General features: G+C 40.9%; 1 protein-coding gene across 1 annotated transcript; it reads left to right on the forward strand.

Moving 5' to 3' along the window:
- The first annotated feature begins 985 nt into the window (after positions 1-985).
- On the forward strand, positions 986-2558 carry MRPL17 (mitochondrial ribosomal protein L17). The gene is made up of 3 exons (XM_023189862.1): positions 986-1257; positions 1565-1633; positions 1977-2558. Exons 1-3 carry the CDS (start codon positions 1084-1086, stop codon positions 2259-2261), a joined length of 528 nt encoding a protein of 175 aa, XP_023045630.1. The 5' UTR covers positions 986-1083; the 3' UTR covers positions 2262-2558.
- The last annotated feature ends 14623 nt before the right edge of the window (positions 2559-17181 follow it).

A 17181-nucleotide genomic window follows, 5' to 3' on the forward strand; every position in this document is an offset into this window, starting at 1 on the left:
AGTAGACACAGGGTTTTGCCATGTTGGCCAGGCTGGTCTCGAATTCCTGACCTCAGGTGATCGCCCGCCGCGGCCTCCCAAAGTGCTGGAATTACAGGTGTGAGCCACCGTGCCCGACCTGTATATATGTATGTACGTATATATGTATCTGTCTATCTGGACACTAGGCATTTTGGATTAGGCACCCACCTATACCCGTATGGCTTCATCTTAACAAATTACATCTGCAGTGATCCTATTTCCACATAAGGTCACATTCTGAGTTACTACAGGTTAGGACTTAACACAGCTTTTTGGGGATGGGAAGAATCACCAGGGAAGACACAATTCAACCCATAACAAGGAATAATTTTGACAGTCATTGCCAATTTGCAGATGTCAAGGCTCAAAAACAAACTACAATATTATTATTAACACACAAATGTGTAGGTATTTTTTTCCCCCTTAAAAAAACACACTGGTGTAATTAAAAACAATCCACTACTTTTCCCTTTAGGGATGTAAATTTTTTAACTGGAATGATTACTTCAACAAAAGAAAATTTTCACTATCTGCGTTTCTTTTCCAGGCATCGTTATTATCCATTTTACCATTACTACTGAAAATCACTGTGTTAAAAACGATGCGTACAGGTGTCAACCAGGCCAGCTGGCCACTGCTGGCCCGCGTAGGGCCGTCAGCCCGCAGGACTCCAAACCCTCCGGGTGCCTTTCTCCTCAGACGCTCTCTTTCCCAGGAGGCTCCGCGGCGGAGCGTCCCATCGCCCTAAAAGCCACTGGCTGACGCAGCCAAAAACAAAAAACCCAATGGCCCGCTTATCCCACACTAGGGGGCGCCTGCTTCTCCGGCCGCCACAGAGCGCTCTGGATGCCTGAAGCCCGCCCAGCTCGCCGCCTCTGGGAAAGCTCAACACCATTTCTCCGCCCTTCCCGAGATTGCCAACGAGGCAGGCTCTGATGCGCATGCGCAAACACGTTCGCCCCGCTCGGAGCTAAGGCGCATGCGTCCCCTGAAATTGCCTCCACCCGGTCTACCTTCCGGTTTCCAGTTCCGGCCTCCAAGGGGCTGGCAGAAGCTGGAAACATGCGGCTGTCGGTCGCTGCAGCCATCTCCCACGGCCGCGTATTTCGCCGTGTGGGCCTCGGTCCCGAGTCCCGCATCCATCTGTTGCGGAACTTGCTCACAGGGCTGGTGCGGCACGAACGCATCGAGGCACCATGGGCGCGTGTGGACGAGATGAGGGGCTACGCGGAGAAGGTAAGGAACGGGGCCCTCTTGTCCACTCTGCGGGTCTGGTCTGAGGGGGCGGGGCCGGCTGCAAGTGGAAAGGGACTGGGACCAACCTGGTAAACCATTCCCCAAGTCTGAGTCCCCTAGGACCCTGAGCTGAACCTGCCCCTCCATCGCCTCTAATGGAAGACTGGTTAGGGCTGCGGAGTTAGGGATGGCATAGATTGGAGATGCTTTGCTAGTGGAAAGAATGGATTGCGGTCCGGCATTAGAGAAATTAGAGTGGCACCTTGTTTTCTTGCTCGGTTGGATCCGTGATGTTATGTCCTCACAGCTCATCGACTATGGGAAGCTGGGAGACACCAACGAACGAGCCATGCGCATGGCTGACTTCTGGCTCACAGTGAGTGCCTCCTATCTGCCTTCAGAATCCCACCCTTTGCTCTTAGGGGTGGGGGTTGGAGGAAGGAGAACTGTGCAGAATTAAGCTTGGGTACTCACTTATGGGCCAATGTTGTTAACTAAATTAGAAACTGTGTCTTAAGTTAGTTGAAGTCGATGTGAATATACCTCTGCACAACTGCCTATAAACGACCCCGTTGTGTAACATTGACTCTACCAGATTGGTGAGGGGCGGGGGAGGTCTTTCTATGTGTGGATGGACCTTATCTTTGGGAGTGGCCTGAAGTTAAATGCCTCTGCAGTTTTGCCTGACTCTGCTGTCTCTTGGATAATTCTCCCTCTAGGAGAAAGACTTGATCCCAAAGCTGTTTCAAGTTCTGGCCCCTCGATACAAAGATCAAAATGGGGGCTACACAAGAATGCTGCAGATCCCAAATCGGAGTTTGGATCGGGCCAAGATGGCAGTGATCGAGTATAAAGGGAACTGCCTCCCACCCCTGCCTCTGCCTCGCAGAGACAGCCACCTTACACTCTTAAACCAGCTGCTGCAGGGTTTGCAGCAGGACCTCAGCCAGAGCCAGGAAGCAAGCAACCACAGCTCCCACACAGCTCAAACACCAAGGATTTAACTGCATCTGAAGAGTCTGCAGCCCTTAATCAGTGCCCATGATCACAGGCCTTTGGAGCGCTTTCACTCTCTGAGAAGAACTGGAGCTAGAGATGTAAAATGGACAGTCTTAAAGAGATTGAGAACCTTCTGGGAGCCAGATGACCCTCTCTTTGCACAATAGATAAAAGTCTTTATATGAATATATATAAATTCATTTCTTTTTTCCTTCCTGTGGGATTTCTGGAGAATGAGAATTATCCAAATGCTCAGTCTACCTGGGATAGTAAATTCCTGGCTTATGCTTCTGGTCCTTAAATTTGGGTTATTTTGGTTAGTGCAGTTTCTTTTTCTTAATGACAGTTTACATGGGAATGCATCCTGTAATTCCAAATGTTGCCAGAGGTGGTTCTGTTTTGACATCTGGTCTCCTAGAGATTGAGTGCTTGGGATTTCTTAGAGAAGATTACTTCCTGACAGGGGTAGGGGAGTGACAATCTGCAAGTGAAACTTTCTTAAACAATCTAGTATCCTACGAACCTTCAGGGGATACTGCAATCATTCCTCTGTTTTGAGGCAGGATCACACATTACCTTCATGTGTTCCCTTCAGCCCCCTAAATGGGCCTGGGAGGAGAGGACCCAAGAACTCAGATGTTCTACCAGTTTGGCCAAAGAGGTGGAGACATTCAGCAGAGGATGTTGGGCTCCAGGATAAGCTCCTTCCTCTTGGTGGGGGGAAGGGGTAAGAAAGAGGGTCTATGCCACAGAAGGATTAGGATATTACACCTCCTGGGAATTTCCTGGAAATTTTTATTGTTGTCAAATCTGGCCTCTCTGGGAACCCAGAAAAGGGAAATCCGGCTTCAGAATGTGAGAAGCTGGGAGCCCCTTTCTTGGCACAGCCAGGCTGCCGTTCCCTTGGGTTCAGAGGCTTTAGTAGGGTGGTAGTTATGGAAAGACTTGGAAAGGAGCCATCACTCTTGGTCCAAACACTTGATAGCAGTGCCTGATAATTGCCATATCTCCAGTAGAGTAGGTAGAAGAGATTTTATCTTAGGCTCTATCTTCTGAGTGTATTTGGCCCACTGAACCCATCCACTGTCTGAGACAATAAGTAAGAGTAAGGGTAAAGGGATCACTGGTGTAGCAGACATGGCTTCAGTGACAGAACGAACTATTCTGGTGCTAATTTAGCTGCGGCTGCCTTAGTCTGATACTCGTCTACTCCTAACAGAGCTCTTTATCTCTTTTTCTCTACTCTGGTTTGTTCTTCACACTAGCCAGAAAGCTCTTACATTTTAAATGACATAGTAGACACTCAAAACGTTTATGAAATAAAGCTACAGCTCTGCTTCTGCTAAAAAATATAGCCCTCTTCTGTCCTAGCATGAACATCCACCCTAGCTAGATATCTAGGAGTCATACCTGACTTCTAGAGAAACCACTTTCCTTAAAACCACATCTTTATTTTGAATAGATGGATTGTGGCTCAGCTCCTGTAGCTTTTCCTCTTAGACCCCAGAAATATATCTCCCTTTGGGGCTTCCAGCAGTTCCCTACATGCTTTTTGAGCATCTGCTGGTTCCCAGCATCAATTTAGGCAGAAGGGATACAATATCCACTGTTTGTCTAATAGAGACTAGAGATAAGAAACAACCTGTACCATCAGTGAGCTCAAAATAACAGGCCACTGCCACTACCACAGTGGCCTCAAGGGACACTGCTTCCCCTTTAATGTTTTGGTCCAAATAAAAGTAGATGAATCCTAAAACATTTGCTAAAGGTTCAGGGGTAACACAAGGAAAGTAACAGCATCAAGAATTTTACTGCTGGGCCTGGTGGCTCACGCCTATAATCCCAGCATTTCGGGAGGCCAAGGTGGGAGGATCATAAGGTCAGGAGATCAAGACCATCCTGGCTGACATGGTGAAACCCGGTCTCTACTAAAAATACAAAAAAATTAGCCGGGCATGGTGGCGGCACCTAGAGTCCCAGCTACTGGGGAGGCTGAGGCAGGAGAATGGCATGAACCCGGGAAGCGGAGCTTGCAATGAGCCAAGATTGCACCATTGACTCCAGCCTGGGCAACACAGTGAGACTCCATCTCAAAAAAAAAAAAAGAATTTTACTAATCGGGCTGATAAATAACTTTTCTTCAACTAGTGGACTGCTGCCCCCAAGTCCATCTAGGCACCTCTTAAATACATTCCAAATCCAAGAGCACCACTCTCAAAGGTTCCCACCATCCTGGGCTCCAGTTCTTTACAGTAAGGTTGACAAAGTAATGATCACTCCTTTCTCAAAAGGTAACAAGTTTGGGCTTTACAGTTAAAACACTGCAAGCCTGTTATCTTGGGGAGATGACTAGAAAAGTCAGAGATTATTTCCTTACACTAATCTACACTGAAATTAACAAGTCATGTTTTTATTTCCACAATGTTCCTCAAATCTGCAATCAACTTGCTCCCTAATACGAAATCCAAGATACCTCTATCCTGGATTACTGCAACAACCTCCTAACTTACCTCCCTCTACACTTTGGCTGTAGTGATGGGAATCTGATCATCTTAATTCCCTGGTGATGGTCGCCAGTTGCTTATTTCCTATGGGAAAGAGCCCAGATTCCTTATGACTCCCCTCCTAGTTCAGGTATCTACTCATCACTCCAGCTACTTCCTTTGCCTTCCTTTGCTATGCTCTATAAGCATAAAAGTTCCTATTTTGGATGTTTCCCTGTGCACAGCTACCCTGTCCACAACCTTTTGTTAAAGCAGTCCCCACCGCACAGAGAGCCTTCTCTCTTTTACCTACTTAACTTACACACAAACTTTTGGCATCACCTAGGTGGCTCCCCGACCATCCCCACACCTAAATTCATGACTTTGTCAGCTGAGGTGCTCTGTGTTTCCATAACACACTGAATTTGCCACATTGCATTAGAGTTTCCTACAGTGGATTTGTTCCTGAATGGGTTGTAGTGGACAGGCCTAAACTAAGTTAAAGCAGTGAGAATCTAGGCTCTATTCTGCCTAGATGAATAAATTGGCATGTTATTCTAAGTGCCAGTGGGGAACTTTAGGCAGAAGATAACACCGAGAGTGGCAGATTAGAACAACTAAAACTACAGCACCAAGAGCTCCCAAACTGGAGTCCTAGTTACGTTGGAATAATCTTTTTTAGTGATTATTCCCATTTGGGTCTGAATTTTCTGTTAATTGCTACTAAAAGTAATCTGATAGTTTGTGTACCATTGAACCTTTAAACAAGTGCTTCTCAAAAATTGTGACTGTGACCTACAGGTCAAAAAACATTTTACATCAGAACAGATTATTCATAAACATAAATGATTGAAACAAAATATTCATAAAAGGTTATTTACCTTTACAAATACGATCTACACTCATATTTTCTACTTGTTCACCTTTTATATGCTGGCCCCAATTCACTAAATTGATTTTACAACCCACTAATGGATTACAATCTACTCTTTGAAAAACACTTTTCATAACCAGTATTCCAGTGACTAATCATTGCCTTTGCTGGATAAAAATCCAGACATTTAATGACACAAAGGTTATGTATGACTTGGTCCCAGCCACTTCTCAGCCTCCTCTCCTACCACTATTTGCAGCTACCCTTCGTGAGAAACTGCTTGTTATTCCCTGACTGTATTACTACTTGGTATATGATGTTCCCTCTACTATCATGTTTGCCCTCTTTCAAGTCCACTCCTACTTGTCATTCAAATATTTGCTCAGAAGTCACTTTTTTGAGGCCCCAAACTCCACATCACCCTCCAAATGGGCTCAGGCCTCTCTTGTGTACTGTTATTTATAATCTTGTGGGCATACTCCTAACTAGTTGCCTGTCTACTTAACTGATCCCTTCATTCAGCCAAACTGCTGAAGCCAGAGACTGGGACTCATTGTTGATAACTCTACCATAAGGCCTGATACAAAATAGGTGCTCAATATATGTTCATTAAATAAGGAGGAGTAAGCTACATCCATGCCATATTCAACTCTCTGGCTGAGCTTTACAAACAATAAACATGGTACCACATGCAGAGACAGGGTTAAGCTACACTACTGAGTATACCAAGCAAAATAAATGGTCTCCTGCCTCTTCCGGAACTTAAATGCTAATAATGATTGTCAGGAATGTGAGCATATTTCTAATTCATTTCCCAGACATTTTATATTCCAATTTTTTGGAATATTCTAACCAACCCCTAGACAGAAAACACCTATAAATTTTCCAAGACTAGCCAAAAGCTGAAAGATTGCGTTTTTTGTAAAGTGTTGACAGAATTACCCAGGCAAAGCTCAGCACTATTCCAGTGATCCAATTTCTTTCTTTTTTTCTTTTTTTTTTTTTTAGTTAGCACATCCATCACCACCTATGCAGTACATTATTTCTCCAGAACTTGTTCATCTTATAACTGAAAGTTTGGACCTTTGATCAACATCTCTATTTCCCTCATACCTCAGACCCTGGCAACGACTGTTCTACTCTGTTTCTATGAGTTCAATGTTTTTAAATTTCAAATATGAATGAGATCATACATAATTTTCTTTCTGTGTCTAACGTATTCAATTAGCATAATGTTCTCCTGGTTTATCCATGTTGTCATGAATGGCAGGATTTCCTTTTTTATGGCTAAATACAATTCCATTGTATATAAATATACCACATTCTCTTTATCTATTTATGTGTTGACAGACAGTTAGATTTTTTTCTGTATCTTGGCTATTGTAAATAAGGCTGCAGTGAACATGGGAATGCAGATATCTCTCTTCAGGATCCTAATTTTGTTTCCTAGAAGTGGGATTGCTGGATCATAGGGTAGTTCTATTTTTAATTTTTTGAAGAACCTTCATACTACTGTTTCCCATAGTGGCTGTACCAATTTACATTCCCACCAAGAGTATACAAGTGTTCCCCTTTCTCCACATCCTCACCAACACTTGTCATCTCCTGTCTTTTTTTTTTTTTAATAGCCATGCTAACAAGTGTGGGATGATGTCTCATTATGGTTTTGATTTACATTTCTCTGATGATTAGTGGTGCTGAACACTTTTTCATGTATTGCTTCTTTAGAAAATATCTATTCAGATCCTTTGCTCATTTTCAAATCAGATTTTTTTGTGTTTTCTTGCTATTGAGTTGTATGAGTTCCTTATATATTTTGGATATCAGCCCCTTATCAGATATGGTTTGCAAATATTTCCTCCCATTCGGTAGGTTGCCTTTTCATTTTGTTGATTGTTTCCTTTGATGTACAGAGCCTTTTAGTTTGATGTGGTCCAGCTTGTTTATTTTCATTTTGTTTGCCTACGCTTTTCGTGTCATATCTGAAAAATCATTGCCAAGGCCAATGTCAAGGAGCTGTTCCCCTATGTTTTCTTCTAAGAGTTTTACAGTTTCACGTCTTACATTTAAGTCTTGAACCCATTCCAAATTCATTTTTATGTGGTATAATACAAGGGTCCAATTTTGTCATTTTGCATATGTCTATCCAGTTTTCCCAACACTATTTATTGAAGGGACTTTTTGTTCCCCATTGTGTATTCTTGGTGCCTCATCAAAGATTAGTTGACCAGCTGGGCATAGTGGCTCACACCTATGATCCCAGCACCTCGAGAGGCAGGGGCAGGAGGATCACTTGAGCACAAGAGTTTGAAACCAGGCTCGGCAACATCCGGAGACCTCATCTCTACAAAAAAATCCAGAAAATTAGCCGAATGTGGTGGTGTATGCTTGTAGTCCCAGCTCCTCAGGAGGCTGAGATGGAAAGATCACTTGAGCCCGGGAAGTCAGGGCTGCAGTGAGCCAAGATTGTGCCTCTGCACTCCAATCTGGGCAACACAGTGAGACCCTATTTTAAAAAAATAAAATCTGTTGATCATATGACCATATATGCATGGATTTATTTCTGAGTTCTCGATCCTGTTTTATTGGTCTGTGTGTCTATGTTTAGGATGTACATGCAAAACAGTATGGTACATAATGTTTTGATTGCCGTAACTTTGTAATGTAGTTTGAAATCAGCAAAGGTGATACCTCCAGCTTTGTTCTTTATCAAGATTATTTATTCTATTTGGAGTCTTTCGTGGTTCTATACTAATTTTAGGATTTTTTTCTACATCTATGAAAAATGCCATGGAATTTTCATAGGGATTGAATTGAATGTGTAGATCACTTTGGGTAACATGGACATTTTAATATTATTAATTCTTCCAATCCATAAACATGGAATGTATTTCCAGCTATTTGTTCTTTTTCAGTTTCTTTCATTGGCGCCTCATAGTTTTCAGTGTATAGATCTTTTGTGTGTGTGTGTGTGTAGATTTTTCACCTCCTTGGTTAAATTTATTCTTAAGATTTTATTCTTTTTGATGCTGTTATAAACAGGATTGTTTTCTTTTGCAGTCTAGTTTTACATTATACATTCTTCATTACAACAATGGTATAATTATATTGTTCAGCACTCATTACTAAATCGTGAACTACTTAAGAGCATAAACACATCTAATTCACTTTTCCCACCACCCTGTAAAGAACATGAGACAAAATAGGCATCTATAAATGTCTGTTGAATGAATCAATGTGTTATACTGAGTTCTTCTGCTTAGCTCTGTCTTTTGGACTCACTGACTCCTCCCTTCTCCTGTTTCCTCCTTTTTCATCTAAAAAAGAACTTCCTGCAAAGCTGATTCCCTATTGTTCATGCCTGGGTAATGTTTGTACCCTTAAGGCTTTCCTCTATGTGCTCTTAAATGCATTGGCATAGTGTAGCTCTCCTTTAGTGCTGGGATATAAATGTGTTAGTTATTGATGTTTTGGTTTTGTTTTTGTTTTTTGAGGCGATTCTCCTGCCTCAGCCTCCCAAGTAGCTGGGATTACAGGTGCCTGCCACCAGGCTTGGCTAATTTTTGTATTTTTAGTAGAGATGGATGTTCACTATGTTGGCCAGGCTGGTCTCGAACTCCTGATCTCAGGTGATCCGCCTGCCTTGGCCTCCCAAAGTACTGGGATTACAGGCATGAGCCACTGAGCCCAGCCTTAAATTTGGTAGTTAAATCTGAGATATCTTAATAATAGAAATGGTTTGTGTGGTTACATTTCCAGGGAAGGACTTTAAACTTTTCTGATATTTTTGCATTCTGTTCCACAACGTATCTATTTAATATAAAAATAATGTTTTAATTCTCACAAGTTAAATATTGTACATTATACACACACACATGAATGCACACAATTTTCTATCAAAATCAATGTCTTGGGAAGACAAGCCTTGTTTACACTGTGGTTTCATATATACCTTGTTACACCACTGTGTAGCCCAGCATGGGAAGCACAGCATTAAAGGGTTTTTCTGCTATTCACTTGAAAACACAAAAGGAGATGAAAACACAAAAGCTGTACCTAGGGATATCACTGAAGACTTAATGACATTGTCCTGGCTTAATTTCTAACTACTTTTCCCTAAAATAGTTTCAGAACCTTTCCTACAATTATCTTCTCCTTTTATCCCAGAAGGAACAAAAAGAAAAAGAAGAAGTTCAGTTTCATATGTGCTGCATTTGAGATGCCTGGGAGCATCTGGAGCTTGAGAAAGAGGTTTTTGCTGGAAGAACAGATTTGGGAGTTGTCAGCAATTAAAGCTAAATAAATGGATAGAGTGACTCAGAGTATATATGTAGAGCGAGAGGAGGCTGAGGTCAGACAGTAGGGAACAGACAGGATAGAGAACTTTTGAAGGAGACAGAAGTTTTTAAGAGAGGAAAGGAAACCTGCAAAATTCACCACAGTACCTAGCACGTGTCTTCTTTGTCATAGGAGGCAGTCAATAAATAATCAGTTAACTTAGCAAGCATATTTCTTCTCCCTCCAAATCACTATGCTTTGAAATATAGTGGTGGCCCCTCAAAGGCCCTAAAGACCAGTTAGAGAGACAGATCATAAATAATGACAACATAGTAAAACAGGTACTATGAACATGGTTGTACCTGAGGCCTACTGGAGTACCAAGAAAGGAGGCAGTCCATGCAGAACTTCTCAGAAGAAACAATGCTGGGGCTGAATCTTGAAGAATGATTAGGAAATCATCAAGCATTGGGGAAAGAAGTCAGTTTGGAGGGCATTCCATGCAGCAAGATCAGCAGGTATTAATGCATTGAATTATGAAATGGTATAGAGTGGTTGAGAAATTCCAAGTAATTTGGCACAGCAGGGATTTAGGATTGGAGGAAAAAGTAAAGGAAGTGAAGCAGGAAAGCCAGGCAAGACCAGGTTACAAAGGACCCTGTAAGATAATGATAAAGTGTTTGGATTTTATCCTGAAGACTAAGGGATGCCACTGGTATTTTAAAATGGAGAAAAGAGGGATAAGAGTAACATTTCAGAAAGATCATCCTTGCATCTGATTGTAAGATAGGTGAAAGGGACAAGATTAGAAGCTGGTAAACCAAATAGGAAGCTAATTAAGGAGTCTAAGGGGAGTTGGAAACCCAGATTAGGCCAAAAACAGGGAAGACCTAGAGAAGCTGACAGAACAAACAGCCAATAGAAAAGGTAGAATAGACTAGACACATTGTATGTGATTACATGAGGTGGAGGAGAAACTAAGAGTCAAGATAACACCAGGTTTCTGTTTGGGTAGTTGGGTAGAGAAATTCTATTCACATATTCACAGAGAATGAGCATAAGTAAGAGGGGAAGTAGATCAGGAGTTACAGTGATGAACTTGGTTGTAAATATACCCATGTTAAGGAACTGTCTTGTTAACAATTTTTCTGGAGCTCAGAGGATAGATGTAAGCTAGCAATTCAAACTCGAGAGTCACACACACATATGTGGGAAATGGAGCAATTGGTTTAGATGAGATTTCTCAAACAGGAAATATAGGGGAAGAAAAGAAAGAGTCCTAGCTGTCTCAGAATCCAGAGGAACAGAGTGTTGAAAATGTCAATTTGAGTCTATCTCCCCCCAGTTGATTGTGAGTTATTGGGGGGCAGACAATAGTTAATTTTGTATTCTCAGAATCTAACGTTGGCCAGGCTCCAGAGTATTGATTTAAAGACTATCTTTGGCCATTGGACTTGGAAATTAGCACATTCACTGTTGACCTCTGATAGAGTTGTCTCTTGAGAAAGGCAAAAGTAGAAACCATAAAGATAGCTCAAGAAGTTTGGTGACTATGGAAAGGGAAGATGAGACAGAGATACATCAGCAACTTTAAAGGGAGGTACATTTAAAAATTCATTTTGGGGATTTTTTTTTTTTTTTTTTTTTTTTGCAAGGTCATTTAGCTGTACAGATAGACACTTAAAGGGTGTGTGTAAATTGAGGGATAAATCCAAAATCTTGGGTTGAGAGCAAGAAGAAAGGGAGCTTTCTTCTCATTCCTTATTGTTGCTTCCATAGCTCCTTCATTTTTGTGCAAAGTCCCTTATCTTTTGGGACTCAGAACGTTGGTTGTACCACTTCCTCTTAATGGTCTTGGCCTTAGCTGCTAAGGGATAAGGATCCTAGGGCATCTGTTAGCCCAACCGGCAGGAAGTCAGTTGGCAAGCTTGCAGTTTAAGCATGTCTACCTCTCAGGAGAAAGCATGCACAGTATATACTCCAGAGCTAGTAAAAAAAAAAAGAAAAAAAAAAAAATCCTTAAACTCGGACAATCAGAGACCTAACAGGATGGTCTAGAGAAGACTGAAAGCACATCATGAATTCAAAACCTGACTGAGTAGTCAATACGGAGCTGGCAGAAATAGAAGCAAATACAGGAAGGTGAAGACCTCTCTACAGAAGTTCTACAAACACTTGAGAACAAGATTGCCTTCCCCATCCCACCTTTTTAATGACATGATGGTTCATTCATGCTGGGCTAATGGAGTTTGGGGTTGGGAGAAGACAGCTCCCAATCACTCACAGATTCAGTGAGGTCTTAGTCTTAGAGTCTTGCTCAACATCCCAAGACCTGCTATCATTCCATCCATGTGCTTGCCCCATCCCATGCATGTAGTTGCTCCATCCAAGTCTCTGGCCCCACTGTTCTACATTGTCCTCACCTCCAGTAACCCATCCAACTAGCCCACGCTGTTTACCAGGCCTCTGGCCCTTTCGTGATGAAATCTGCTTTACCCCTGAAATTTTGCCTTCCAGAATCTCACTCTGTAAACCCAGCTTCTTGTCTCTGGCTCCCTCATCCCCTTACACACAGATGTTAAACCTCTAACTTCTTGAAACTCCAGTCCTTTGGACTCTCTCTTTTATCCTTTTGTGTACCAGGCCTTTCTTCCTTTTCAGCCCAGGCTGGATGTCATGAGCCAACACCACCATTCTCATGCCATGCCCTGCTGAACCGCTTGTCTTTTTTCTCCCACCTACCTACTAATTGCCAGATTTCTCTACCCCGTGCCTTCTTCACTGAACGCTCCTAGAAACAAGAAGCATCAACAACCATTAGAACTGGCACCAACAGAGCTGGGTCCTGAACACAACTGAGCAAGCTTAGGTTGCCCAGTTCCATCACCTCACTGACTCCTGCGAACTTTCTCCACCTTTTTTTTCTTTTTTTTTCCCCCCGAGATGGAGTCTCGCTCTGTCACACAGCCTGGAGTGCAGTGGCACGATCTCAGCTCACTATAACCTCCGTCTCCCAGGTTCAAGGGATTCTCCTACCTCAGCCTCCCAAGTAGCTGGGACTACAGGCATGTGCCAGCACAACTGGCTAATTTTTTTTTTTTTTGTAGTTTAGTAGAGATGGAGTTTTCCACGTTGGCCAGTCTGGTCTCAAACTCCTGACCTCAGATGATCTGCCTACCAAAGTGATCTGCCTACCTCAGATGATCTGCCTCCCAAAGTGCTGAGATTACAGGTGTGAGCCACCCTGCCCAGCCTTTCTCCACTTTTCTTAAACCCTCTACTTCACCTTCACCTCTGTCAGCACTTAACCTCACTGCCTATTTTGCAAAAAAAAAGGAGTCTGTAGGCAAAGTTCTCTCAATTCCCTGTCCTTGTGATCCTTATCTGTACCCACAAACTAGGCAATTAGTTGAAAGAGTATTTACTGAAGACAGTTCACCCAATGACCAAGCTACCCAAAGTCCAATTCACCAAATTTTCCAAATTTATCAACTTAGAAAAATCTGCTTTTGAACACCAAAATCTAATTTGGTGAAATTATCAATTCAAAAATTTGTTTATATCAGCAATTTATAAAGTTTATGGCAACTGTGTTGCATGGACAAGTTTAACAGCTTTATGGATTCTGTTATTTAAGATTTGCAATTGATTTCAGTTTGACTTAGTTTAGTTTTAGTTTTACCAGTTTCTTCATTAGACTCATTGCACAGTGGATTTCAGTCAAGCTCCACTGAATGTCAGTTTTGTGTGTAATACACATTTCAGACACCTATGATTCAAATGCCTAAAACAAATAGATAATGCTCATTTGATCAAGATGATAAAAGTCTCTGAATTTAAAGTGTTGAAATGAGCACTTTCCAACTCACTCTATGAGGCAAGTTAATTACCCTGATACTAAAACCAGACAAAGATGTAACAAGAAAACAAAAATACAGATCAATATTTCACGTGAATATGCAAAATTCCTCAATAAAATACCAGTAAACTGAATCTAACAGCTTATAAAAAGAGTTACCACCATGTCAAGTGGGGTTTATCCCAGAAATGCAACATTGGTTTTCCATCCTAAAATCAATTAATATAATACACCGTATCATATCAAGAGAATAATAAATGAAACCACATAATCATCTCAGTATACACAGAAAAGGCATTTGACAAAATTGGACACCTTTTCATCATAAAACACCCAGTTAACTAGGAAAAAAGGGAATTTTTTTAACCTGATAAAAGGCATGTATGAAAAACTGCACCTAACATTATACTTAATATTAAAAGACTGGATGATTTCCCTCTAAAATCAAGAATAACACAAGGAGGTCCACTCTTGCCTCAACATTGTACTAGAGGTTCCACAAGAGCCACTGGAAAAGAAAAATAAATAAAAGACTTTTATATTGGAAAGGAAGAAGTAAAACTATCTACTTGCAAGTGACAAGGTCTTGTATATAAAAAATCGTAAGGAATTTACAAAAAAAAAAAACCCTATGAAAACTAATAAATAAGTTCAGCAAGATGGGAATACAAAAATCAACTGTGTTTCTGCACAGTAACAATAAACAACTCTAAAAGGAAATTAACAATTCTATTTACAATAGCATCAAATAGAATAAAATGCTCAGGAATAAAGTAAAGGGCAAGACTTATACATTGAAAGCTACAAAACGTTGAGAGAAATGTTAAAATGCCTAAATAAATAGAAAGACATTATATGTTCGGGAATTAGAAAATATCACATTATTAAGATGCCAAATTGATTTACAGATTCAACATAATGCCTATCAAAATCACAGCTATGTTTTTGTAGAAATTGCTAAACCAATCCTTAAATTCTTAAAACTTACTACAACATAATCAAGACTGTGTGGTACCAGCATCTGTAGACGTATAGATCAGTGGAATAGAACTGAGAGTCCAGAAGTAAACCATTACATTTATGTTCAGTTCATTTTTGACAAAAATGATAAGAAAATTAAATAAAAGAGAAGTCTTATCAACAAATGATGCTCAGACAACTAGATATCCACATGCAAAAGAATAAAATTGGACTGCTACCTCACACCATATACCAAAACTAACTAAAATGGATCATTTACCTAATAAATATAGGAGCTGAAGCTATTAAACCCTTAGAAGAAAACACAGTGGTAAATTTATTGACCTTGGACAATGATTTCTTAGATATGACAATCACAAGCAACGAAAGGAAAATCAGATAAATCTAACTTCATTAAAATTAAAAATGTTTCTGCTTCAAAGCACACTATCAAGGAAATGAAAAGTCACAAAATGGGAGAAAATATATGCAAATCACATATCTGATAAGGAACTTGTATCTAGGTATATAATTCTTGTATCTAAAGATTCCTTACGGCCTGGCATGGTGGCTCATGCCTGTAATCCTAGCACTTTGGGAGGCCAAGGTGGGTGGATCACTTGAGGTTAGGAGTTCGAAACCAGCCTGGCCAACATGATGAAACCTTGTCTCTACTAAAAATACAAAAAAATTATCCGGGTGTGGTGGCTGGTGCCTGTAATCTCAGCTTCTTGGGAGTCTGAGGCAGGCGCATCCCTTGAACCTGGAAGGCGGAGGTTGCAGTGAGCCAAGATCACACCACTGCACTCCAACCTGGGTGACAGAGTGAAACTCCATCTCAAAAAAAAAAAAAAAAGAATCCTTAAAACAACTCAACAAGAAAAAAAAAAAAAAAAAAAAAAAAGATTTAATGGGCAAAGGATTTAAATAGAGATTTTTTTCCAAAGAAGATATATAGCCAGTTTTTTGCTTTAGCAAGAACTGGAAGTCCCACCAGGTTCTCACTGTAAAAACTGTAGAACTTAAAGTATAATTAAAAAAATAATAAAATAAAATTAAAAAAAAGACTGTAGAAAATTTCCTCATGCATCTAGCAGGGGGACAGAAAAAGTAACAAATTTGAAATATACCCAGAGCTCTCTGTTTTCCTTAACAAGGCCTGCCCTCAAAGAAAACTGTTTTACCACAGCCTAACCGACTTGAGTTTTACCAAAGCCTAACCAACATGGGAGAAGGGAAATACCCAACCTCAGCCCTATCCAGCCTTCCTGTCTCTCTATGGTGGAGTGGACAAGTGCTGAGACACACTTGGCAAGGTCATAGCCCAAGGACATAGGCTCATTAAAAGACTGAGACATAATTATAAGACTATATAATGCTTCCCTTATCCACCCCAACCTTCTCACTGCATCAGTGGGCTCCTGAATAATAATAACAAGTGTTACAGCTAAAAGAACTGCAAGCCTCAGACCCTATTTAAGAAGGAGTCTCTAGAAAAACCCAAAGGCAAAAGGCAAGACAAAAATAAGGACACTAGGTGTTAGCTTCTGACACCACGGCTACCACAAGTAATAAACACAGCCTGACTCCTAGCCAGATAAACATAAAATCTCACATTAAAGGCGTGTCTACCTCAGTTCCTTTTACCTGATACATAATATCCAGTTTCAAAAAAAAAAAAAAAAAAATTGCAAGACAGGCTAAAAGGCAAAAAAAAAAAAAAAAAAAAAAAAATCTGAAAATACAAAGCAAGCATCAGAACCAGACTCACATAGTACAGATTTTGGAATTATCAGGCTGGAAATTTAAAATAAGTATGCTTATATGCTAAGGGCTTTAGTGGGAAAACTGGATAGCATACGAGAAAAGATGGATAATGTAAGCAGAGTAAAGGAAACTCTAAGAGACAATCAAAAGGAAATGTTAGAAATTTAAAACAGTGTAATAGAAATAAATAATGTATTTGATGGACTCATCAGTAGAGTGGACAAGGCTGAGGGAAGAATCAGTGAGCTGGAAGATATATCAATAGAAATTTTCCAAACTGAAAAGCAAAGAGAAAAAAGGAATGGGGGGAAAAAATGAAACAGACTATCCAAGAAGTGTGGGGCAATAACAAAAGGTGTAACATACATGTAATGGGAACACCAGAGAAGAAAAAGAGAGAGAGAGAGGAAGGAAGGGAAGGGAAGGGGAGGGGAGGGGAAGGGGAAGAGAAGGAAGAAGAGGAGGAGGAGGAAGAGGAGGGGGAGAAGGAGGAGGAGGAGAAAGAGAGAAAGAGAAAGAGAGAGAGGGAGGGAGGGAGGAAGGGAGGAAGGAAGCAAGAGAGAGGGAGGGAAGGAAGGAAGGGAAGAAAGGAAGGAGAAAAGAAAAGAAAGAGAAAGAGAAAGCAAGCAAGCAAGAACATAAATATTTAAAGTAATAATGACTCAGAATTTTCTGAAATTAATGACAGCAAGCCACAGACCCAG

This window comes from Piliocolobus tephrosceles, chromosome 13 (genome assembly GCF_002776525.5).
Source record: "Piliocolobus tephrosceles isolate RC106 chromosome 13, ASM277652v3, whole genome shotgun sequence".
Lineage (NCBI taxonomy): Eukaryota > Metazoa > Chordata > Mammalia > Primates > Cercopithecidae > Piliocolobus > Piliocolobus tephrosceles.